This window comes from Accipiter gentilis, chromosome 30 (genome assembly GCF_929443795.1).
Source record: "Accipiter gentilis chromosome 30, bAccGen1.1, whole genome shotgun sequence".
Classification (NCBI taxonomy): domain Eukaryota; kingdom Metazoa; phylum Chordata; class Aves; order Accipitriformes; family Accipitridae; genus Astur; species Astur gentilis.
The window spans coordinates 13,374,683-13,401,207 of record NC_064909.1 but is presented as its reverse complement, the minus strand read 5'-3'; the positions used below and the strand labels follow the sequence as shown (position 1 = coordinate 13,401,207).

The window sequence follows — 26,525 nt, the reverse complement described above, 5'->3', positions numbered from 1 at the left end:
AAAGCCAATGTTTTATTTTTCAGTCAGGTACAGGGGTTAACACCAAGGATGAACAGAGAACATATTTTAAAAACCAGTAATTGTGGCAGTGTTAAATACAATAGTATTTAACAAAATATACTAAACGAGTATAATTATCATCCCACATACAGATACAAATTGGTTACCATCACTACTAAAATATTATTTAGGCCAAAAAATGATATCGAAAAGGATCATCAAGTCTTAACAATGTCAACTTTTTGAGTGATTACCAGAAGAAATGAAAAAGGATCACTGTTAGGGTGATCCATCTGATGGTCTCCAGCAGACTTGCTTACTTAGTTGTGAGCATAGTTACTTTACTCTGTGTTGGAAGACAACCCCTGGTAATAAATGTGATTCCATAAAAAAAGAGGCAAAGGCAGATCTACACGTTTAGTTATAAACTTCATCAGAAACATAGAAACTGTGGTGGAAGATAGATGAAAACACACAGTTGGACTTTACGTATTTCACACCATGCTTCATAATGGTATTGATTAATTGCATAACCTGCTTCTTTTCTATGCCTCAGCTTTTGTACCCAAATTTATAAGCAAGAAAAGTTGAAGAATACCTGTTGTCCTTCCCATTCTGTATTGCAGAATAGCGATCTGAAGAACGTTCACAAACGTAAGTATTCCTCCTTGTCATTCCACTACCAGAAAATACATTATTCTAGAATAAAATTAGGACTAAAATTAAATTAAATACTTTCTTCTACTGTATGTTATGTTGTACAAAAATGTAAGCATTGGAAGCAAATCAAAATAGAGCTTCAGCCATTTATGTATATTCTTAATGTCTTCAAATGTACCAAGTTAATCTGTTGACACAAATCATTTATATCATCAGCTATTTTTTCCAATAGCTCATTCACCATCTTATTACTGTACCTTTGAGAGTATGCTAAAAGAAAATGCAGAGAAATTTAATTTTGCTGACACTTGCTTTACTAAGTAGTATTATCCAATTCCCACATACTATGTTACTGAATTATTTGTCTCTGGGATCAAAGGAACAAACTAGAATTGCAGAGAACACATCTATCTGGCTGGCTGACAGGCTTCCCTGTGCAGATTAAGTTGCCAACTAGAGCTCTTTGTTGCCCCCTGTCAAAAGAGTTTTCAAGAAAAAAAAAGGAAAGATGATATATGTGTGTCAGTCGACCCAGAAATTATGATGCAGATAACATGGCAAAAAGGTCTTGTAGCAACAAATACTGACAGGACTTTCCTTCTGTTACTAATTTCAGTTTGCACACACTTCATAAAATACCTACATTCTCCTCCTCCCCCTGCCGTGCACAGATTAGCTGCTTAAGACTTACTTTCAGTATATGACATACAATTCTCAGTTTTTAATACAGTACATATTGAATTTGGGGTGGGAGAGGTTTGTAAAGTGCTAACATTCCATACTGATGCATGCTTGCAAAAGATTTCAAATATACTAAGCTTGGGTACTGCAGGACATCGTGAACTCTGCAAGATTTACTCTGTGTTTAGTTCTCCCTCATCTACAGTTTTTCAGCATTAGTATCACCCCACAGAGACACTGAATAAACTGCTTCAAAGCCAATTCGTAAGGGAGATTAACAACTGGAGTAACTGTTTCTGAAATTAAACTCTCCTAAGTTAGACTAATATGATGATGGTGATAAATATCTTTTTAAGAAATCCTGCCTTCCCCAACATTTTATCACCCTCAAAGTTACATAAAAGTACTTTAACATTATCCACATTAGCTTTGTTCATTTTAAATGTTTGAGTTTTAAAAAACAAATTCATTTTTTTGTGTAAGCTGCTCAACCTTAACTACTGTTGCAATATCAGACACCACTATTCCTTAATCATGCCCATCACAAAGTCCCCCAAATAGTAACAGAGCTAAAAATGTACAAATACTGAAGTTGCCATTAGCAAGTAAATAAATTTCTCATTTTTCATAGCAAAGATACTCCATGTAATCAGTTCTCACAAAGCAGAGAACTGCTGTTGACATATCGGCTTGTACCATACATGACTGTAATCAGCTTTGGGGCAATACAGTTTTGGGAAAGCTCAGATATGAAATCTAATCTTAGAAGACTCAAAGTTCTTGCATGCAATCCACACAGCCATAATTTCATAGACTCTTTGTGGGGGGGGGAAGAAACTCTACGTAAAATCTGAAAAAAAAAAAATATGTTTCAAGCATCTGTGGATGTATTGCAGACACAGCCTGCAGAACATTAAGATTAAATGAACTTCAGCATTTATTTTGTTTAAAGAGAATACTAGCAGAAACACGTATCATCATCCCGGAATATCCAAGCACATAGAATCCCAAAGGACAATGAGAATTCTGCTGCCCACCTACTGTACTAAAAGATGGCCAGAATTTTTGTATTTAATACAGCATGTCCCTGAAATAGCAAAAAGTGTACTTGAATCTTAAAATTACGATTCATGCATATTTCTTTTTGTTTTTCTTCACATTAACTCTTGCTCCTAAGTAGCTGTTTGAACACTATGCAATATTTTTTCCTTGTGTATCCTAAACACCAATACTACTGCACATGGAACTTCTACAAGGCAAAACAGATGCTTTCACATTAGGAGAGACAGACTCTCTTATTTGGAACAAATATGTCTGAGGCAGTAACATGATAGTGGTTTACAAAGCTATGAATGATATCATAACAGAAGACCTAGCAAATTAATAATTTCTTAATACAAGAACCAGGTTGTAATTCGTAACATCAACAGGTGCACACACCAGGGAACAAGTGGGTTGTTCTCCCTCACCTCACCCCATTTCTGAAGTCCAAAACGAAGTGGTTTCAGAAAGCTAAACAGACAAATTTACAGAGAAAAAGTTCATGAGGGATATTACGTAGGATTATTCAGATGAAATCTCTCATTGAGGAAGTCCCTTGAGTTCCTTGTAGATACACAAGCATTAGAAACCAGAAAAAGAGCACTCTGTATTGGCTCTGTTATTATGTTCTTTCCCTAAATATCCACTATTTGTCTTGACAGATCTTCAGTTTGCTCAAGTGCAGACGTTCTCGTGCTTACTGTTATATTAGTGTTAGAAAAAGTAAAGTTGTGGGGGAAGGGAAAGGTTTATTTTAAAAGACATCCACTGTAGTCTATTTCTGTCTGCCAGCAAAAGTTACCAGAAATAGACTTAGTGGCTTATTCAGTAACCATTATGTCTATAGTAACCTTATACTGCAGATTTTGTTTAAATAGGGAAAAATAAATATAACAAAAGCACTCACACTGGGAACTGTAGTTGATTTCTTTCTTTCTGGACCCACAAGTGGACTTGCAGCCATCTCTCCTTTGGATCCCACTGTAGTGCTGCTAAGTTTGCGTGAGACATCCTTGTCCCAGTCTTCTTTCTGTTCACTTTCCACACTATTTGCCTGAGCCCTTTTCGTGTATGACACAGCAGGAGGAATTGAGGGACCAACTGCCAAATAAAACCAGTATTAATAAATATCTAAAAATAATCACTGCATTTTTCTTGGCCAAAATAGTCTAAATATAATTCCCGAGGCCAAAAAAAGCATTTGAACAACTATGACTACAAACTCAGCACATATACCAACCTATTAAATTGAGCTTTGACAGGCTATATTCTTTTTACCCACTCGGTCTTCATTACCAGTTTGCAGTTCAGAATTAGTTCCCATTTCACATCAATAAGTAAAACATAGAAGAGTATTTTAATTCTCATTTGAAACCCATGCAATTTGTGCAATATTATTAAAAAAGGAATTAGAGGATACTTTTCAAATTGTTTTTTTTTGGTACTTTTTGCCTCGTGTCTTTTCCTCCGAACACTATGAAAAATCCTGTTCCCCTGAAAACCCTAAAACTACTTTGTTTAAAAGCATGTTTATACTTGGAAAAATTACAATTCTTTCCCCCTCATCATTCTTTAAAATGCTTTGGGGCAAAACCTCCATCAGTAGAATTTTACATTCCCTTGAAATAAAATCACATCAGCTGATGATCTTCACAATATTGGTTACTTTTTTTGAACACCACCATCACCACACTAACACAGAGTAAAATAGTAAAAAAAAAATGGGGAAAAAAATTAGAAATAACAATGTAAATTAGGCAAAGCGCCAAACATTTTACAAATATTTCTAGTAATTTAATAGTTCTCCAAGAAAAGAAAAAAAAAAAAAAAATCACCTTTCATTTAATGTTTTAAATATGCATTCCTTTTTGATGTAATCACTTTCACCTGAAAATGTTTCCTGAATACTTGGTAAAATTGTTGTCTCTTGGAAACAAACAATTTGGCCCCAACTCCAAATGTAGTGATGAACATCATGGTTTGCTGCCTTTGAGTTTATCCAGAGCAATATTTTGCCATTACTTCCTAAACAGGAAACATGCTCAAGCTCTTACTTAGCGAGTCAACCAAGTAACAAGTCCAAAAAATTAAATCAGTAAATTACATTGACCCAGATTTACCATAGAAGCGTTCATACAAATAAAAGCATCACAGCGGAGCACAACGAGATACACAACAAATGCACAGAGTGGTGGACCTGCCAGGTTCGCAAAACACTGCACATTCAGACTTAAATTGTGTATGTTACTTTACTTGTTGGAATGTCATCCCCACCATGATCACTGAACCGCCGCTGTTTCTGATTCGTTGATATACTCCGTTGGACCTTCAGGTGAGCAGGAGACTGCACAGAACTGTTGTTGAGGTCGCTGCTAGGACGAGACCTTTGACCCAAGTTGCTGCTGGACAAGGACTCACCTCCTTCAAACTACAAGAAAAACAGTTTTTCAAAGCATAAACAAAATTCAGTTATTGGTACTTTTATGGCATAAATAAAGTGAAGAGTTCCAATCACAGGCATTTATTTTTAAATTTAAAATTGTATCCAGAGTTTAATTTTCTTCAAGATTAATTTTATCACTTCATCTGTGTTTAATGTGCTTTAAAAATACACAGCTAAAGCTAAGAAGTTAATGAATGCTCAAAATAAAATTAGAAGAATCTTGATAGTAACAAAAACCGTGCTATCTTAAAACCAAAGTCAAAGAATGGCTCCCCTGACTTTTTTTTTTTAAGCTTAAAGAGCATTTTTAGCTTCAAAATGCATCAGATTAAGTCAGAAGGGATAAAAAACCCCAAGTACTACTGATTCAAGGATTCTTTATCGCCTTCAACACATCTTTATAAGGTATGTAACTCTGCCACTGGTTTGTTGGTATCTAAGAAGCCTAAGTTGTAAGTAAGAGCAGTAGAAAAGACAAATACCCTCTTCCAAGCAGTTTGAATCAAAATCATTTTAGACAGATTCCCTCCATGCTCTGCCATCACAAGGCAACACTGTTTCAGAGATGTTGTGGGAAAATGCACTTAAAGATGCATATATCAGATCTACACTATCTTGGAAATGAAGGAAGGCCAATGAAGCAGCAGGGAAAAAACCCACAAACCCCTCCTTCAAAAATCAAGCCTTGGTCTCAGCTTGATTTCTCAAAAATCCCTGTGGTCCCAAAAGATCTACAGATCCCTCTAGTTACAAAACAGTCAAAAGATTTTCTATCACAAATTTATTAATGACTAAGATGCAGTTATTTATTAAATAATAAAATATACTATAATATAGTATATGAGTGAGAAAGCATGAGTACATTTCTGAGAAATAAAGGACGTCACATCTTAGTAGTTAGAAGAATAATTGCTCTAGTCAAATTAACTATTTAAGATTTTAACTGTAAACACAACAGGAAGAAGACTCAGCACTTAGAAGTCATGCCACTTCAGATTAACAGCAAGATTTTTTAAAAAGCAATTAAATGTATTTACAAGCAAATGTGAAGATACTACATTCAATCTATTTCTTCATATGGGAACTAACAAGATATGCAAGAAGATATGAAAAGGGAAAGACATTAATAAGTTATCTATCACAATATTTTTTAAAAGATGTTACAAAGTAGTTCATAAGAACATCAACAGCCAGAATATTCAACCCAGCCAGATATAAAGGCCAAAAGAGAAGGTGTAAGTTAGGTAGCACTTACTTCAGGTGGTTTTCTACCTAGAAGCAGATAAGTAGCCATGACTTCATCGTACTTTTGGTTTACTAAAGACTCATGTATTTCTTCTCTTGAAAAGCCCATTGTGACCATGATGTCTAGAAGTAAAAAAAGCTAGATACATTAGCAGAATAAGTGCTTGGGTTTACTGACAACTTAAGAACAATGCTAACAGAAAAAAATCCTTATAATTTAACAGGTAACTAGGATTCAACTCAACCAGCATCATCTTTGCTGTGCAAAATCAAAAAGGCTATAACTCCCCTCTTTCATTGTTATTTTCTTCTTGAAAACTCTGAGCTATGTTATTCAACATAGCTCAACATTATTGAACTTTAAATGTTACTCAACAACCAAATAAAACACTGACAAATAGAAAGCATGAATAGCTAAAGGGCCAACAGAGTATCTTTCTCCAACCATGGTGGATAAAAATCATTGATTGTCCTCAAAAAAAAAAAAAAAAAAAAAAAAAAAAGGTTTCCTTCTGCTTGTTGAATTCTGTAATCTTACTTGTCTTTTGCTGTGCTTGTATGGATTCACATCAGCTCAGTGAAGTCACAGCAGTAGTTATAAGGAGTACATCGTAATGAAATTTCTCATTTAAATAAAAAGAAAACATTTTACTTGTATGATGAGACTGTATCTCAAATTTGGTAAAAGAATTTAGTTTGACTTATAAGATAAAATTGCCTATGTACATCAGATGCAACATCCTTGTAGAAGTCTTACCTATTCTCTTGGTGTCATTGAAATCTGGTTCAGGCTCAGTATATGGCTTTAGTTCTTCTTCTTCATGGCCAACATTCATCCACCGATCCTTCATAATTTGCTAAGAAAAGAAATGAGCCTTAGGTCAATATGCCATTTACCATACCCGATTAAGTCTGTGCTAGCTGGGCTGGGGAAAAACAACTTAAAATTCATAATAATCTGAATGCTGCTCTTTCCCTCACACATCTTCCCCTCGCATCTTACAGTTTCTTCTTTTATCTTTCATATCCTTTTGTTTCCATTAGTTCATCCCCCCCCACTATCTACCCTTTACAATACAACCCCCCCAACACCAAAAACATGACAAAAACTACTGAAAGAAAAAAACCTGCAGTTCCAACACACAAAAATCTTTCATTTTGTATCCTTCCCTTCCACCGTCTCTTAACCACATCTTGCCAAGTGCCTGACACTCATGCCCTAAACTTGGTTAAGATCTCTAGATGTTACTACAATACCAACTCTATCACAATAAATAACCCCTTCAAATAACAGCAAAGGAAGTGTTTAGAAACTAAGGAATATTTCAGGAGCATGCTGATGCTTCCTACAGTCATTTGTTTCAAGATTGTGATGCCAACTGGTCATTTTTTCCTATGGATCTTCTCACTGCACTTGACCTAAATACGTTCACAGTTTGGCTGGAGGGAGAAATGCCTCTTAACTCTCTCTATGCCATGGAGATACTGACTTTAAAAATTTCTCCTGCATTCTTTGGAAAATTTCCTTCTGCTGCAGCCTGGATCTTTTATATGCCTGCAAGATTGATCAGCTGGAATCCCTAACCACCACCACAATTTCTCCCCAAGGACATATTCATCTTTTTTAAAACAGCTAAAAACATTTTCCTTCCTACAGCAACAGGCACACATGCCTCTTTACAGACGGATGCTAATATCACTCACTAGATTGACAGAAGAGTGAAACAAGCACTAGCAAGTCAAGTTTCCCACAGCATCCAAATATGCCTTGAAAACACCAAATTAAGTTATTTCTTACAAAGAGCAAGAGACTGAATTTTCCATTGATATAACCAAATTCTTTGTATGTAGTGCTGCTGCCAAATTACAGACCCAAGTAGCTGTATCCTTACAAGAACAATACAGAACTTTGTACTGATACAACTTTGGCCAGATAACATTTTGCTGGCAATAAGACTTAAAGATTTGTTCCAAGTTCTGCCACAGAATTGATTTTTTAGCTTTTGAGGGGGTATAAAGGGGAAGGGATTGTGAACACGTATTGCTGTATTGCATTTCTGGCACACAAAGCATGAGTCTATTTGAAAATAGACTTCAGTTATGTAATTGTAGCCTTTCAATAACATGATAAGACTCCCCCAAAAATACTATGCAGTATCTACAATTACAATTTTTTAAAGATACTGTTAATTAAATCTAAAGTTTAAGCATGATGAGGTGTTTGGATGACAGGAACCACAGTGCTCAAATCCTACCTCCCTTTCTTGATTCTTCTCGAATTAACAGGCAAACCCAACAATTCCCACTTACAGTTTTTCATGTCTCTTCAGTAGGTGGATCTACAGTTCAATGTAATTTGCTCTAGGTTTCCATCTGTTAAATATCTAAACTTTTGCTAGCTTCTGTCTTTTAAATACGTGATCTCATAGGCGTACTGAGTTATTGTACAACTCTTAAAACAGGCTCTTACAATAATTTTGAAGTGACACAAATGATCCAATTCCAGGACCAATATTACATTTGTGTAAGTTCAGCTGGGCTTCCAGTCAGCTGATTAAAGAGCAGCAGCCTTGATCAGGGTATTTAAACATCTGACCCAAATGGTATTTCTTAAAGATAACCCAAACTGAATTTCAACAAACTAGGTATTATTGATGAGGTGTCCCTCAATTTTCAGGAAAACTATCTCATAAAAATTTGGCCTGGATCAAGACCTGTCTGTCTCAAAATTATTTGCTTTATTACTCTTTGTAAGCATAAACCTGCTCTGTGGGAATCTCACAGTGTTGCTTTGCAAAGAATTGAAGATTGGGGGGTGGGGAGAAATACTTTGCTGAAATCCTAATGGTTAAGAGAGATCCACATATTTCCTGACAGTGCATTTTTCCCATCTCTTCCTGCAAAGATTTACTATTTTACAACAACATTCTCTTGCTTCTAAAATATTTTCCCTCTGTTGCAACCATGAAAAAGTCTAGATGAGCCATTTTAATAAAAATTTGCCTGGTCCTTACCAGAGGAAAAGTGCTAAGCCTAACCCATACAGTGCTGATCCTGTGTCAGTCTCAGCTTTGATGCTAATGTCACTGACAAACATCCTATTGGATTGTCTGTGAAAAACACGCATGGGAACTGAGCGGGTGTATGGCTGGGACTGAGCAAATAATTAAAAGACAAAGCACAAACAAAAATCCTCCCCACCTAAGATAACATTGTCTTTCCACTTTTAGAAACTCCTAATAAATATATACTTTCATTCTAAATACGTATTTTTAGAAGTGCTCAGACAGAAGAAATAGTAATTTCTTTTCAAACCATGTACCATAGCTTTCTAATTCAACAAACATGTGATTTCAGGAACATTAATTGAAAAAAAATTTGTGATGTGTCTCTCCCTCAGATTAGCATACTGATCAATGCCCATTATCACCAGTATTTTCATACTGGCACAAGACGCCCCCCGTCACACATAACATTTACTCGCTCTCTTCCATACAATCTGACAACTATGCTGTTCCAGCGAGGCTGTTATCCAACACCTCTCTCCAGGGACAGGAAGGAATTTTTTAAGAACTGGATAACACTACAATACCTAGAATGAAAGTGAAATTACATCTGAAGAGAAACTGCTGAAAATGCAGAGGGAAGTTCAATAAAAGGAAAAATCTATTTTCCTAAAACTTATCACAACACAAGAAAAAAAAAAAAGCAATCTTTCACCATCTTCAAGTCACTATGCTCTTACTATTATGTCCTCTAGACAGTAATAAATGCAATATAATTAATGAATATCAGTAAAGTAGAAGCCACTATTCACTATTCTCTTCAGCATAGATTTTATTCAAGTTAGAACTATTTATAAACAAGTCACAAACCAGCATCAGTTTGAAATAAGTTGCATGCAGACAGAGCTCGGTAAATGCATGCTTCCTTGCGCAGGTAGCATCCATGCCAGGAAGCATAAATCATGCCACTACAAATAAAAAGCTGCTTAAAAGGGATTTATTTTCTGGAACACCATCCACTGCTGCACAAGTATGCACAGAAAGATGAAACAAAAGTCACTGGTGATTAACTCATGCAAATACTATTTTAAAACCATTCTATTTATCTTCTGCTCTACTTTCATCTCTATGGTAAGTAGATGTTATTTCAAAAAGTCTCTCTTTGTTAAATAATTCACAAAATAGAACAGAGCAGCATTTAGAGTGAAGTCTACACAAAATATTTGTTAAATATCAGCTCCAGAGTTATCCAGCAAGTACATGCCAATACTGCAATCTTGAACAAAAGATCCCCTTAAAAACACTGAACCTTTTAGACACCTTAAGTTATGCACAGCTATTCTCTGCATCCCATGAAGAAAAAACCTAATTTACTAATTAAAAAAATAATAAAAATCATAACTCAGTAGAAATCCTCAAAACAGATTTTAGCTGAAGGACACAGCAGGTATTATTACATATTTGAATTTTCCAGCTATTCAGAAACAAAGCTACTGGAAGGGGGCTAACAGTGGACTGAAGAGAAGTAACTAGCAATTATTAGCTTATCATTCAAAGAGTTCTTAGTGTTTATCTGTATTACGGCACTAAAACAAAACAAAAAACCCACATAGTTTTCCATCACAGTTATTCTTCTTGTATCTATCCTTTTTCAGAAGTCATGCTGGAAATGGTTAGCTAAGTCAAAAATGCTTATGCTACCGTCTGCTGTTGTTTTTGTTTTCCTGAAAAACTCCAAGCAGAAGATATGTACAATCTTGTCCTGCTTTCCACACATTTTTGAACTAGCTCCATTATCTGACCAAAACAAATGGGAGCAGTTTGCACTTTGAAATGCTCTTAAATGATAGTCTGTAGTCAGCTGCAATTAAGGTTAGACTTTCATTCATTAACACTTTCTATTTTCAAGCTGCACTGTTTCTGGGACATTTCATCTTTTTTTTTTTTTTTACAAGACTTTTTGGACCTTAAAACAGGAAGAAAGTAACTATCATGAAAAATAAAGAAGTCTTAAGCAATTATTGTATTTTATTCTTTCTTAATCTGAACGCCTTTTTTTCCATGATGGATTCATTATTTTTTTTCCACTTACTTCCAAGCTGCCTCGTTTTATTGGATTCAGTACTAGCAGCTTCTTCAGTAGATTTTCACAGTCTGTGGACATATAGAATGGAATGCGGTACTTCCCCCTCAGTACTCGCTCCCTCAGTTCCTTTAAAATAAAGTTTTAAAAGGTAAGCCTACTAATGACATAGAAGATTTAAAGAGAGTAAAAGCCAAGCTTTCCTATTATAACTGTACCTTTAGATTCTGACCATCAAATGGCAATGATCCGCTTACTAGTGTGTACAAAATCACCCCAAGGCTCCACACATCCACTTCAGGACCATCGTATTTCTTTCCTTGGAAAAGTTCAGGAGCAGCATAAGGGGGGCTTCCACAAAACGTGTCCAGTTTATTACCAACTGTAAATTCGTTACTAAAACCAAAGTCTGCAATTTTAATGTTCATGTCTGCATCAAGTAGAAGGTTTTCTGCCTAAGAGAAAAATAAAACAGGAAAAGGACAATTTATATATCACAATAAAATCAATATATTACACTGTATCATTTATCAATAAATGCAAAAATGTTTCTTTTTCTAAAATGGTTCACCATCTGTATCTTGCAGAACAAAAGAAACCAATGCCCCTGAACACATTACAAAGATTGAAAATCAACTATGTTTACTCAGGAAAATATAACTGTTAAAAGCAGCTAAACAGACTTGAAAGTCAGCTAGTGAATCAACTATGAAGATTTTCTTTTCTGGAAGAAATAACTTAGTTCAGCTTTAGGCTGAAGTATCTAGACATCTCAGAATAGCAGTTTCAGCTTTTGACAGGTTCATGCCAACTTCTGATGCCAAGGAGCGTAAATCTAATCCCAGACATCATGTACCACATTGGTGGGTAAACGTTAGAAGGGATTTAAGACTTTAAAAGAAGATCTCTTCCGCTTACAAGATGTAAGCTACGTGCATAAGCTACGTGCTGTATCTTAGCATTCTGTACCAAAAAATACTCTCTCCTTTATTATTAAGAGTTTGCTTTAGTAATAACAACACAAAGGTGTTTAACACTCTGCTACTAAATATTAAAAAAGCACATGTATTATACATCTAAGAATATTAATGCCTATGCAGCAATCATCATGTGAATGCAATGCATCACATATACCTAAATGCAAATATTCAGGAACCTGGGAGAGTCAGTAAACAGTATCTTATACTTAGTATCACAGGTAGGTCAGAACATTAAAAGAGCAAGGTTAGAGAAATACTAATCCATTACCGGAAAAAAATAAAGTACATTTCTCAAAATGCAACAATACTGTGCAAGGAGTGCAGCAGAACTGGGCAATGTTTACTCGCTTATCTGGGTCCTGACTCCTGATCTGCATATCAGCAACACAAGAGCAGCACTGAGCAGTGCAGGAATACTTTTTCAACAGGAGGACTGACATTAGCCAGAGCAAAGGATTCACCTAATTGCCAAACATCAGTTTTATAGCAAACACAGACACCTCATAGGATGCTGTGCTCAGAATTGAGCCCAGAAAATAATAATAAAAAAGCCTTAGTTCAAGATCAGAGAAGCAGCAATCACTTTTTTAGTTCCTTTGATTAAAAGGGTAAACATGCTTTTGTTTGGGTTCTTTTGTTTGTTGGTTTTATGTTTTAATAATTTCACTTGCACTCAATGAACAGAACAGGAGACAATTAACTACCAGTATATCAAGCCAATAGCTGCGCAACAGAATTTAGCCTTTCTCAGGAGTAAAATAGAGACCATTTTTACAAACTAACTATCCTGGAAAATATTTTATTTTCCCAATTCATGACCTGTAATCTCAGCTGGTTCCAGCTGATGTGCCTGCAGACAGACTCACAGAGATATTTTCCAGATTTGACAGCCTTCTACATGACTGCACAAAGACTTCATTTTCCTTGTGGTGAAAACATCACTGTCAGTGCAGCTGCTCTGCGATTACAATAGTCCTCCTAGTTCAACAGTACTCTGCTACCCAAGTACCCCATGTTTGTAGGTTCCTTACTTCAGACAAAAACACCAAAAAAACCTTTTTAATATGCCAAATAGAAAGACTATGCTCTTGTTGGTTACATGTTCAGAGCAAAAAGTATTAATAGTCACTGAAAAGGCAAGGTAAGTTTGTGCCTCACAGGATAAGCAAAGTTGGAATTGGTTATAGCCCTGTCTGCGCAAGCTGTTTATAATCACAGAAAATTAAAAGGAGACCGTTTAAGTACCCACTGGCCTTGCATTCCCTCCCCTTTTGCCAGAATAGCCTGGACAAACATGCACATTTTCTTACATGTCTTCCTCGTGTAGTCTGAAGTAACTTGTATTTGAAGGAGTTTACCCTTTCTGTTATTAAAGCCAAAAAGGCTTACAAAAAAAAATCTCCAAAGTGGTGCTAGACCTCTGCCTTGCTGTGCTAACAATGTCAATTGGTCAGCGTGCTGATACCATGGAGAAAGTCAACAGAAGCAGATGTGAATGCAGACACAACTTTAAAGTTGCTTCTTCCTTCTCTGCAGCTCCATGAGAAGAGTTTTAAGTAAAACAGAGATGACACGTAACATTTGGAAAGAAGAGACGAAGTGAAAACACCTCCTCAAAGCCATACGTTCAGCCCTTTTTTCTCTGGGAAATGTATTTTTTATTGGCTAGGCTGACTGGTTCTCAATCACACCTAACACTGAACTTCTCAAATGAGTCTAACGTAACGCCATCCAAGAGAAGATGGAGAGAGAAAAGCAAACAAATTATTTTGGAGCCTGCCTGCCTGTCTTGCAAATAGGAAGAGGATCAGCAGCAGAGTACTTGTGACAGATGGTAAAAGGGATCCCGCATGAACACTGCGAAGCAGTTTTGGATAGTCCTGTGAGCAATGCAGTGAGCTGCATGCGTGCTATGGAACTAAGAAAGGAATGAAGGCTGGAGGCTGTAATGGGCTCTGTGAGAAAGAGCAAGATGCAGGATGCTAAATAACTGCAGGGGTTAATGCAGTAAGGCTCAGCTGGGCTGAGCATGCCAGTGCCAGAGAAGCACAAGGAGATGGCTGGCTCCCTACTCCCAGTCAAGTATAGGGCTGAGACAACCAGTGAAAGCGGCTTGTCCAGCCAAGACAACAGGTCCCTAGGTGCAGTCCTCTGGAAAGCTCAATAACAGTGGCTGCAGTAAGCTCCAGGGAGCTTGACAAAACATTCATGGGCTCCAAACCACCACGGAAGATGGGGAAGAATTTTTTTTTAATCAAGATTTCAACGAGATTCAGCCTTCCTTGTATTCTGACTTCAGAGTGCCGGCCAGGCACCTCCATCATCAGATGACAATGGTCCTGGGGCAGGGAGGACTCAGCAGAAAAGGATGTGTTATCCAGCACCATATGCACATGCAGGAGCTGGCAGATTGACAGGTATTAGGGAACAGATTTGTAAGAAAGAGGTTGAGAGGATGCTGCAGTGTATTATAAGAAAGTTAAGACAAAAGATACTGGTGAAAAAATCCCTTAGGAATTATTCAACCTCAGCTTTTCACAAGTATTTATATATATTAGTAAAAAAGAACATACACCAGTGTTTTCTTTGTAAATGTACAAAGATATCAAAGCAGAGCACAAGCCAACTTTTAAGTGGGTGAAGATCTTCTGTCCAAGTCCCATGATATCTACACTTGGCACAAAGACAACTACAGACTGAATGCTTAGATTGTACCTGCAGTTGCTGAACTCTAACATGGTCTGGTATGTTTATACAGATAGATGACTAGAAAACATAAAAATAAAGGAAGTTCAACTAATTTCTGTTTACCTTCAATTTATTTTTCTGCCCAAATTAAACACTAGAGTATAAACCAGAAGTTCAAATGGATTAAAACCCTAATATATTCCTTATGAATCACTACGGAAAGACTGTTTTATATATCTTGAAATATATTTTAACTGAAAATGTTTTCATTAAGTAGTGCTGACTGGTATCATTGAACTTCTGCAGCTTCAGTGTGTAGGTATCTGCATGCCAGCAGATGTAATTCTTTGGAGAGCATGTCTTTTTCTTAAAGCCAAAACTGTAATGAAAGTAACACATGTTCTATTCTTGTCTCTCTCCTGTTCTAACAGGCAAGCTACATTATTTTTCTGCTTCAGAAAATTGAGAATAAAATACAAGTGATAGTTCCCGCATTCACATTTTTGAGGCATTCAGAGACAGTGGCAAGGACAAGTATATTGAAAGAAATTAAGTCTATACTGTCAATCAGCAAAATAAGTAACAGCCTACCTTAAGATCACGATGAACTATGCATTTCTGATGACAGTACTGCACAGCAGATACAATCTGAAACACCAAGATAATCAGTGAAATATTATTTCAATCTCAGTATAAGTTTTTGTATACAATTTAGTAATTTTGGCTCCTGATATGATTCAGTGGAACATAAGAAATTAATAAATAAAGCTTTTATTTTAGAAAATATTCACGTAAGTTTCATTAAAGCTCAAATACTAAAACTAAAAAGTCCCTAAAAGCAGCTACTTTTCTTATTAAAAAAAGTTTAATACGTACTCCCCAAGGCAATAGGAGAAAAATCTATTCTTAAATGCAGATCACCCAACAGCAACAACTATAAAAGAGAATTATTCCACCCCCCAACCCAATAGCTGGATGTACCATCTCAGATTTTATCTTCTGAAATATTTGCAGCATATCTCTGCAATTCATCCCCAACAGAATAGTTCATTCAACACTTTCATGTACATCTTTCACGTATCCGTAATGAAACCCAAGTCTGAATCAGCAAGTTAAAAGCAGTTTCTTTACATGTTAACTATATATCTTATTTCTGAAAAATACCATATTTTGTTTATCTAATTAAAGCTTTTCACAAAATAATCACTAAAAACAGGGTGAGAAAGATTAAGATGAGAAAGTTTGTAATATAAATACATATAAGAATATAAAAACCTGTTAAGAGAATACCCTTCGTACAAAACACTGTGACATGACACAGCAATACATATCATCATATCAACATCTCTAGATATCTCCATTAAATTCTAAAATATTCAGAAAAGGACTAAAACCTCAAGTGAGTCACAATACAAAAATGTGGCTCTTAGGAACATTCACTAAAAAAGAATGTAAAATAGTCTTACTATTTTTAGACAGTACGTAGGAAGCAGATATTTTTCTCTTCAGGGATTTTTTCCACTCCAGCTTTAATAAACATTATCACAACAATGAATATTTTTTTAAAGTAAAAGAAGTATGCTCACACTCATGGCTATCTGAAAACACCATAAATAGAAACAAAAAAAAAGAATAAATGTTAATTTCATACCTGCCTGAATTTTGCACGAGCCTCTTTCTCTTTCATTCTTCCATGTGCAACTAGGTAGTCAAACACTTCTCCTGACCATAACAAGGACAAAACTTCAGTCATATTGCCCAGGTTTTATTTTTGACTGTCACGCACAATCGAATCATGCTTGAAGACAACACCCACACCCGCCCCACACCCCTTCTTGAAGGGAAAGGAAATAGAAGCAGCCAGGAAGAATTCCTTTTTACTGTTTGCATTGGATTTCATTTTTCAGATATGTAACAGTCAAGAAATACAAAAATGGAACCCTTCATACTAAGGCTTCTTCAATTTTTAAAATAAATTCTCTTAAAAAACACTATGAAACAAACAAAAAAATTACTTTAATCATTAAAAACATTCATATTGCACATAAGACACACTGGGAAACAGGCAACTTCTTATGTACCAGATTTGTTTTACATATCTCTAACAGCTTCACTTAACAGTATCTGTATTACTTCAGGTTTTATCTTCTTGTCGTCTTTCTAATAAAGCTGCTCAAGTGCCTTTCAGATCCTCATCTTTGCACTGTCTGACAAGCAACCTTTCCTAGCTGGTCACTAACCCTGTGCTAGATTCCCTTCCCACATTCAAACATTCCCCATTCAGATGCTAAGCAGCTTCTCAAGCAGCCACCTACTATTCCTCTCACTCATGATCCTGCTGGTCCCCTTTCCCGTGTTCCTTATTCCCATCCCCCAGACCTGTCTCTCCAAGTGCTTTGGTAGACATTTTCAAGATGAAAGGAGGCACCAGTGCTTGCCTAAATATAGCAGATAAATACTGAATCAAGTTTTTGCCAGAATCGGCACCAGATTATCTCCTGATATTCCAGCAGAAACCTCAGAATGGGTTACTTAACAGAATGTGATGCAAGCAGGAAAGTCTGCCCTGGGAGGTCTGCTAGGACTGTTGTGAAGGCCAGATTGGAATAACCCATTAACCATAAAATCCTTAAATTCTTCTGAGGCATGCAACCGGTATGGCTTTCCATATTTCAGTTTATCCTTAAAGCAGAATTAAGAATCCACTTACCCCCACTGGCATATTCCATTACCAAATACAATGTCTTTTCAGTTTCAATGACTTCAAATAATTTTACTGCAAGAAAAATGAATGACATATTGCAGCAAGGAGCAAAAGCACAGCACAAACTAAAAATTATACTCATGAAGTAAGTATAATTCATGGCCAGTGATAACACTAAACCATACAAAAACTTTATGTCCTTTAGGTTAGCATTCTTTTGAGGGGGGAAAAAAGCAAAATTAATTTCTAAATCACAGTTGATAATAAAGCATATTAATTCATAATTTTCTCAGAAGTTTATGCACAGTGTACCAACAAGTTCATGCTGAAATTAGTGTTTAATTTGACACAGACATCTTTAAGATCATACAAACTTTCCCTAGTAAACTGCTCCCAGTTAGAAATCTGAGATTCTGACCAACTAAAAACCAAGTGGATACCAGAAACATCAAGTCTGGAAGACTGTCCTCAGATTGTAATAGTAACCACTCATTTAAAACACACCCCCACCACCACCCCCAAGAAAACAAAAACCAGAAGCTAAGAATGCTGGAAAAGCAACAAACAATTCAAGGGATGAGAAGGGAGTGCCTAGCATGTAATAACTTGTACACCTCAACCATACCTTGTATGCAACAAGCCCTCTGGCCAATTCAGGACCATTAACTGTCTCTGGAACAAGACTGTCCAGCCCTCCTCAGCCAGAAGAATTGTCATCACAAAGTAGGGCCCTGAAGCTGTGGGGTAGGTGAAAGAACTAAAGCAGAAAGGGAAAATTACATACTTTGTAATTGTAATTTTCTGGAAATATCAGTCAGTGGGAGTCTTTCCTACACTGAACTAATGGAGTTTTGCTACTTTCACCTAAGAAACTCATGTTTTTTAGCCTCAAGAGTAATTTCAATGGAAGAGGGGAGCTGGGGCCCTCAACAGAATGAAGCGCTCAGCATTGCCTACTTTGTATTAAGGCTTTCCTGGACTGAGCAGTTTATCTCCTCACAGAAAAATTCTTGTTTCAAGCAAAGTCAATGAAGGAGGTGAAACAATGAAGCATTTACTGAATGCTCACTGTCCTATTATCTCAAAAAAGTTTAATGAAAAAAAGCATAGCAGTGAAGTACATTCAAATAAAGCCAGAGTAAAACGTGAACAGTATAATAAAAGGAAAAGTTTGCAGAAATGCAGGGCTCCTACCAATATTGGGATGATTCAGTATCTTCATTATTCGTACTTCTCGAAACAACTGTCAAGGAAGCAAGACAATTTTCTTAGAGTGTGTTTATTAGGGAAAAGGTACAAAAGATATGCAATTTTAGATGGCAAAAAGGAGCAGGATAAGCCATAGAAAATAGCATTAGCATAAATCATAAACAGTGCAGTGAACTCCAGAAAACATAATCTACAGCTTGTACATTATATAAAAATAACCACTACCAACTACATCAAAATCAGACTAATTTTTAAGCTTTACACAGACAGACACAGGTAAGTTTTATAGCCCTTTCTGGAGTTTCACACTGACCAAAACCAATGGATTATTCACACAAGTTTTTGTTATCTCTTGGCTCCAATTTCTTCGGTGACTAGCAAGCTCAGCTAACTACCCTGAATACATACATAACTGTGGGTGCAAATACAAGGTGTAGTACTACAGAAAAGTCGAACACAAAGATGTTAAAATGCAATTAGATTATCAGGAATCCTGACGTACCCCAGTCCTGCCGCTCTGTGAAGCTGAAGCAGGCAAGTTCGCTTTCCTCACAACTACCAAATTTTATGCTGGGTCACAAGCATTGATGTCCCCTCTCCCTCTGGCAAGGCCTGAAGGTTTATGATTGATGAAAATCTGCTTTATGATCCTGAGTCACATAATTAAAAACAACTGGACAAACTTACAGCCCTAAGTGTATATACTTAAGACAATGGTGGGTCTACTTTTTTTTTTTTAACCAGAAACAAGAGGTCTTTGCTCTTAAATTTCTAGTATTCATGGGTTTATTGATTGAATAAGAGGTGAAGCAAGACTAACCTAGGGGCTCAAAGGGAAGAAAGCAAACAAAAGGAATCCAAAATGGCTTCATAGTTCTGTTACTCTATACTTGAGGCTGTCAATACTGATAAGCTTGCACTGCTTTACTTCAAGTGAACAGCATATCCCCATCGCCAAATCTATTTACTGTGCTGCATGCTCTTTAATCCCATATTGGGCTGAAGTAGGATGCTGAAATGAAGGAAGAAAAGCTCACTGGCTTCAGCATAATGCTTAGGCATTTTGGAAACATCTTAGCACTACAGTCCTCCTTATAGAGAAACTTGGCTCAACGCAGAAGTGCGTTGTTGCTGTTTTGCTTGTCTAATGTCTCAGAGGACATCTCTCCCTCCGTTTTAAAAATTAGTCCCATTTGTTCAGATGCTATCTTTGCAAAAGGGTACAATGATGAAAGCCAGAGACTGAACACCTCCTCAAAGAATAGCACTTTAGTTTCTATTTTATGATGGCTGAGGCTACAAGTTAAGAGAAATTAAAATTCTTTTGCTTAGATAACTCTGACTTTTTTACTCCATTTGTGCAACCTAGTCATAACATTTCTAAAATTCTGCATTTATTCTACAAGTTAAGACTATAGAGCAACATCTTGCTGTAATTCAGGTTTTGATCAATATTATTGCAGTTCTACATTAACTTTACGTAAGTATTTCAAGCTAGTTACTATCCACTTGCCTTATAATTGCCATTAAAACAATTTCAGAAGGAAGCAAAGACTATAAAAGCATTTCTTTAAGAAAACATGAACAGTGTGATGCAGTTTGCTTGTGTTCAAAATGTGACACACAGGTATGCAATAATATGCACTAGAATTAACTTTAGCAAATATTCTTGTTTCCCCATAAAGTCAGTTATTCCCGTGAAAAAAAATTAGACTGTTCTTTGTGCATTTTTATAAAGTATTTGAATTTGTTGCACAAGAAAGTTTCCCAGCTAAATCAGTATCAATTAGTCAGAAGCTAACAAATCTAAACCAATAGATGGTACAGCTTCAGAACAGCTTCTAAGCAGGTATGTGGAAAACTGTAATTCCTGCCAGAAGATTGGAAAGATATTTCATAACTTAACAGTATTAATGCCAGTCATAAAAATTATGGCAATGAATGCATGTCTTCTATAAATAAAATAATTTTAAATATAGAAAGAAGATCATTAAGAAAAACAATTTTACTTGTAACATGAAGCACATAGTAATTGAGGGGAAAAAAAAAGGTGGATTATTTAATATTCTCACAGGATTTAGAAGTTTACTAATTGGTTTAAGATTCAAATGGATTTCACAGTGGCATGAAATTTTGTTCCATGTAATATGTAATTTTTCCTTCCATAAAGGAAAAAGCCTATTAGGAAACGGACATAAAACTCTATTTTCCTCAAGACACAACGTTACTGACCTCTAGCCTGACGCAGATACCTTGTTATATGAAAGAACCACTTACTTGCTCCGGTTCTAAACAGAAGACATCACCAAGACCCAAAGTATGGGCTTAGGTTTATTCTGTACAAACACCAATAAAATTTTTTACAACATTTTGTATTATATATCCTGTTGAATAGACATTTTTCAGAAAAGTGAAGCATATGTTCTCATACAAAAGCAGGTACACAGTCCTGGTAGTCACCATGAGTGCAAGAGAAAGTAGTAAGTCTCAACCTTTTGAAAGAAAGCAGCTATTCTAACGCAAATTCTAAATGAACTCAAACTCACAAGGTGAATCTGGGTATTTTCTTGCTGGTTAGTAGCTCTGAGGAGGAGGGCTTCTTGTTTGTTTGGGGATTTTGACTCAAAGGCACTTTAATGTTGGTGGAAATGCCTTTGCATGCTTAGAGCAAGAACTGGACAAGGCTGAAGCAGCCGAAGTTATCTTAGGTGATGCTCATCCACACAAATCATGTCAAGCGTAAGCTGAACAGAAACTGGCTATTTTATTTTACAGATGGGATGGTGTCAGTCTCCCTAGAAACATATGAGAGCAGGGAAACAGAGAAATCAGCGGAGTTAAGAATTGAAAGAATAGTTGAAATCTTGGAATCTACCTGCAGGTACCTGCTGACTAAATGACTTGCTCTGAGAAAGATTAAAAAACCCTAAGTGGTTGTACTCCCTACAATATTCCTCTCCCAACTACCTGCCCACTACTGAAACTACAGCACGCAAGGTTGCCTTCTTCATGGGGAGATCCACATTACTCAGAATTCATGTTTTGCTGTTGTTACCAGCTTCTGACAGGTTTCCATCAGTTGTTTACCTGGAAACTGACATTTTCAGACCTTTTTCTGAAGTAACTCTGGTATAGGCATCTTGCAGATTAGGCAGATTTAACTTACATGTTCCATAATACTACTACATAACTAAGTCAAGCATCTTTGCTTAGCCTGCTTGGCATGACAGATACCTTCCAACCCAGGAAGAAAGAAATTGTTTAAAGTGCTGAAAGAACTGAAAAAAATAGAACACCACTATCTAGAGACCACAAACACAGCCACATTATACCTTGTGTAGTTCCTGGCCCATACAGTCCAAGGGGGTGTATAAGGGTGTCTCAAATGCAGAGTGGGGAGAAAGAGCAGGGAAAGTTATTTCAATAGAGATGTTCAAAAGAGCAGAGGGGGAGTGGGATGGAAATCCGGCAAATGAACTATTCCCTGGAGTTCTGGTGTATATTCAGGATGTTATTTGGTCCACTATAAATGCACATTTATACAAGTTAAGAAAATGCCAAAGTTCACTCCTCCAATATTCTCTCACAAGAGAGAAACAATCTAGAAAAATCTCTGAACAATGGCTAACACTTAAATAAAAGCATTAACAGTATTCAAGTATTAGAATACATTATTTTACATTGCAACTCTGCATTCTGTGGAGCACTACTTTGGGATAAATCCCCCGCCCTTTCTCCTTGCAGAAGTGTATTGGTCATTAACACTAGTTGTGTCAATAACTATGGATTTACAAATAGAGGTATCTTTAAACAACAGCCACGACACCCCTCAATAACATCCAGGATATCTCTATACGCAAAGGAAGAGATGTATTAAAGCAACAAGACCATAGTTATTTCCTACAAAGCCAAGTTTGTTAATTTTATAGAAATCTGGACAGAACAGTGAAATTAGTTCTCCCTTCACGACAGGGCGAGCTGCAGGATTATATAATGATCTATTTTACTGACAAAAAATAGCACTTTCAGAATTCACACACACCTCTATTTTCTTAAGCAGCAGTGCACTTCTCTCTCGGAAGGTCTAAGTGCTTCCTGAATCCTCTCCCCCCACCCACATTTATAGGACCGCTCTTCCTTCTTAACAAAGTGCTACCATTCAAAAAAAGCTCTTGAACAAGCATCTTGTTGCAAACAGGTTGTAGCATCAATAGCTTCACTTACAGTAGAGGACCCCAGCACCATACTCAATTCATAGAACTTGTACCTATGGAAAAGGCACAAGGCTTGACAATTTGATTCTTGCTTTTTCAGTTTCATTTTTCAGGGCACAGACTGCAGAAAGTGCAAAGATCTGTCACACCATTGCTAACACTTCTACTTGCTGTCAGGTTGACATCTATGATTAAGATTAACTATTTTAAGTCACTGCAATCGAACTAAAAATCTTCAGTTAACCAAGGCCCTTTCTTGCTTTGAAAGATGTGTTTGAATGCTTCTCTAGTTTCTAAATCATTACTGAGAAGGGATGTTGCAAAAAAGCATAGCTTTCAATAGGTAATATTGAAATTGTTCCAAATCCTCTACTTCTTTATTTCTGTTCTGGTTTTCTTAACAACAGAAAGAACCTAAGTTTGAGGCTTTAGATATGTTTAAGGAATAAAAAGAAGGCTGCTGACCCCCAAAAAGGGAAAATGTGAAATGCTGCTTGCTAAGTGAAAAAAAAGGCACCTTCTGTTCCACTAGCAGTTTGCAGAAGAGCAACAGAACGCTACTTCAGAAACATCCCTAGAGAAGCCAGTGCAAGAAGACAGTTTCAATGTAGCAGACATGCACAAAATAGAACAGCTATTTTGATATAATTCTAGTTGTGATGAAACCCAAATACTTACACTTGGGATCAAACTACAGTCATGACAGGGGAAAAAGCTAAGTCAGTATAATATGCTACTATCAAGATAGCAAGTTCACAAAAAAGCCGGCTCTGTCTTCTGAACAGGTGCTCACTGAGTAAGATGGGAACCACATACTGAACAAATTGAAAACAAAATAAAAGACAGTGCCCTTAATTCATCAGTGTTTGTCTATTTAAAGAGGTAGAGGTCCTGAAGCAAGAAATATAACTTAAGACTATCACATTGCATGCACAAGGATGCAAAATTAAAAATTCACAAGGTCAGCTTACTTGTGTCTATCTCCTAAAATTTGATGGTTTAAGCTAAAATAACTATGTCTGAGAAGTACCCCATCCAAACTATATGGCATAAATAACATTGGAAAGTAACTAAGAACAAACTAAACACATCCTTGCATCCACATCCGTGACTAACTACAGACCTAGCTTGTATGACGCTTTCAGCAACTGAAGTATGTGCTCAAATGTTTCTGTTAACAAAACAGAACAGCACATGAGACCCTATGATGGCTCAACTCATTTTACTTAATTAGGTCAGTAGCAAGTACTATGGTAAAACCTACTCACACCTGGTATCCTTTATATTATAGTGAATGGAAAGGGATGGTTTTGTGAACAACCCTGTGCCTAAGATCGCTACGTATTTGTCTTGTTTGATCAATAATAATCAGTAGTGATTGAAGGCCTAAAAGTTTTGCTGACCTGTGTACAATTTACCAGCTTTGAAGTTCTAGAGACTGTCTTCTCAACTATGTTAATTTAGATGGGTTCAAACTCAGAAGTGGTATTTTTGTGACAGTAACATACTCCAGTATTCCTCTATAAACATTCATTAGAAAAGTGTCTGTTCCTATTAAAACAATAGTACTATCACCACTTCCCATTCCCAATATTATCCCTTGAAGAAAAAATTAACTACTTAACAGTCCTACGTACAACATAACCCTGATAAAAAAAATTGTAAAAATTCACATTACAGTGATACTATACAGTGTAGAAAGAATCACAAACTTTATGTAATAGTTCAGTGCAGAAAGAAAAATAAAGATGACTGATTCCATAGAACAAGATTTTTTTTTAATTTTATTTAGAATACACAAATGACCTATCAAAATACTAACAAAAGAAGTAATTCTAAGCATGCTGATGAACCATCCTCCCACCCTTATTTGCTTTAAAAAACCCCTACAGTTGTTTGAGTGACACTGCAAAAACTGTGCTTAAGCTTACTTAAAAGCTTTCAGGAAATCACTGTTCAGTTTCACTCAAAATTCTCAGAAAACTGTAGGAAGCTGAAGACATTTAGAGCTTCAAAACAAAGATTATTTTTTCTGAAAATGACAATCAAGACTTTACAAAGGAAAACTTTATACAACAAATTATCACACTTTCCAGTGTAAGCAGAAGATGCATGGGATAAGTATTTCTAAAAGTTATTGAAGGACAGAATTGTAGTTAAATCACGAAATTTAACTTCTATCCTTAGTTCTGCTATACCCTGCTTCTAACTGTACCTAAAAATGTTTCTCCTGTTATCAGCTTCCCACTCAAAAAAACAAATAACAGCAGCAATGTCCCATTACATGAGTATTTTGTGTACTACTTGTGCAGTGCGACAGCATCTTTTGTAGGCTACGGAAGATTCATTTATACTCAGAATGATTTACTGAATTATTATTGAATATTTTTGTGTGAAATACACCTTATTTATCATTAAAGCAATTATCCAAGTAGTAAGTTTTTCATGCTTAGTTTTTCAGAAAGTTTTAACGTTTTTTTTACCCTCTCATTGCTCAACAATGCAACAAACTCACCTAGCTTTCCAAGTATAAATACCAAGCTAGGTAGGAAACAAGCTACGTGAGCAGCACTGGATTTGTCCAATATGCCCTGTCACGTACTGCCTCTGTGAGTCTGTCTTCACTAGCTCAAATATTAGCACAGAGATTTGCTTAATATAGGATATAGGACTTAAGGATAGCAAAGCTTTTGCATAGACTCTGCACAGCAGGTTGAATCGGTAAAAAAAATCCTGAAGAACCCACACTAAACAAAAATACTACAGAAGAGAAATTAAAGCAAATAAATAGAATTAAAAGAAATCAAAGGAAAAAGAAATCAAAGCAAAATTCTTTATAACTCCCCATAACCAAAGTTACACAATAAAATAAATGTAACAGCAGCCAGAGATAAAGGAACAGCAGTAAGCCCTAGCCTCTTTCTCTCATTCTACAGCTGCAGACAGCAGCAGTCTAGTATTTGTAAACAAAAAAATGTCCCAAATTTTTATAATGGACAACTTGCAGTAGGACAATACAACATTTCTGTGCTTTAGCCAAAACCAAACATATGCATAGTTAAATAGTATAAAACCCCAAACCAAACAAAAAACCCCAGGGTTCTGTTAAAACACTTATCACAATGGTTATGAAGGACTTCTGAATTTCTATCTACAAGCACAAACAAACAAGAATGCTCCGATTACATTCAATCATTTTGTCAATCCTACACACAAAAAGTAATTGCCAAAGGTCCCCTGAGTTTAACAAATATTTTATTAAAGTTGAAAGAATATAAAAACAAAGGTTAAAAAAAAATTGAAGCCATTTTAAGTCCACAAAACCCAATGACTACATTAAAGAAAAATCCAGGAAAAGTACTCTTTACACCATTACGTCTTAAATTTACTAAGTAGACAAACTACTTGTGTACCTAATTAGATACAAATCTTATTGTCAGCAAAGAGTAAAGCTGGAGGAGGAAGGAAGAGCAAAGAAGCAATGCTTAGATAGGAACCACATACAGTAACTGCCCTCAGACAAATTGCGCATGCGCATTATAGCAAAGACAGTAGGATACCACTGTCTCCCA

General features: G+C 36.2%; 2 protein-coding genes across 12 annotated transcripts in view; one reads left to right on the top strand and one right to left on the bottom strand.

Annotated features, from left to right (window-relative positions):
• The window catches only part of RAB3GAP2 (RAB3 GTPase activating non-catalytic protein subunit 2), a 240,196-nt gene that overhangs the window by 80,488 nt on the left and 133,183 nt on the right, over positions 1 to 26,525 (top strand). The window lies entirely within an intron of this gene.
• Positions 1 to 26,525, bottom strand: part of MARK1 (microtubule affinity regulating kinase 1) — a 60,396-nt gene that overhangs the window by 9,948 nt on the left and 23,923 nt on the right. For 4 of the 9 annotated variants that reach the window (XM_049833934.1, XM_049833938.1, XM_049833935.1 and 1 more), the window contains exons 4-14: positions 18,725 to 18,773; positions 17,537 to 17,602; positions 16,478 to 16,548; positions 15,418 to 15,474; positions 11,377 to 11,613; positions 11,168 to 11,287; positions 6,828 to 6,927; positions 6,081 to 6,193; positions 4,636 to 4,810; positions 3,290 to 3,483; positions 599 to 699 (exon numbers count right to left, since the gene is read on the bottom strand). In XM_049833934.1, coding sequence (XP_049689891.1) covers positions 599 to 699; positions 3,290 to 3,483; positions 4,636 to 4,810; positions 6,081 to 6,193; positions 6,828 to 6,927; positions 11,168 to 11,287; positions 11,377 to 11,613; positions 15,418 to 15,474; positions 16,478 to 16,548; positions 17,537 to 17,602; positions 18,725 to 18,773 — 1,283 coding nt within the window. Of the gene's footprint in view, positions 1 to 598; positions 700 to 3,289; positions 3,484 to 4,635; positions 4,811 to 6,080; positions 6,194 to 6,827; positions 6,928 to 11,167; positions 11,288 to 11,376; positions 11,614 to 15,417; positions 15,475 to 16,477; positions 16,549 to 17,536; positions 17,603 to 18,155; positions 18,288 to 18,724; positions 18,774 to 26,525 lie in introns of those variants that run through there. The other 5 variants (XM_049833936.1, XM_049833937.1, XM_049833939.1 and 2 more) reach the window with 3 other exon arrangements.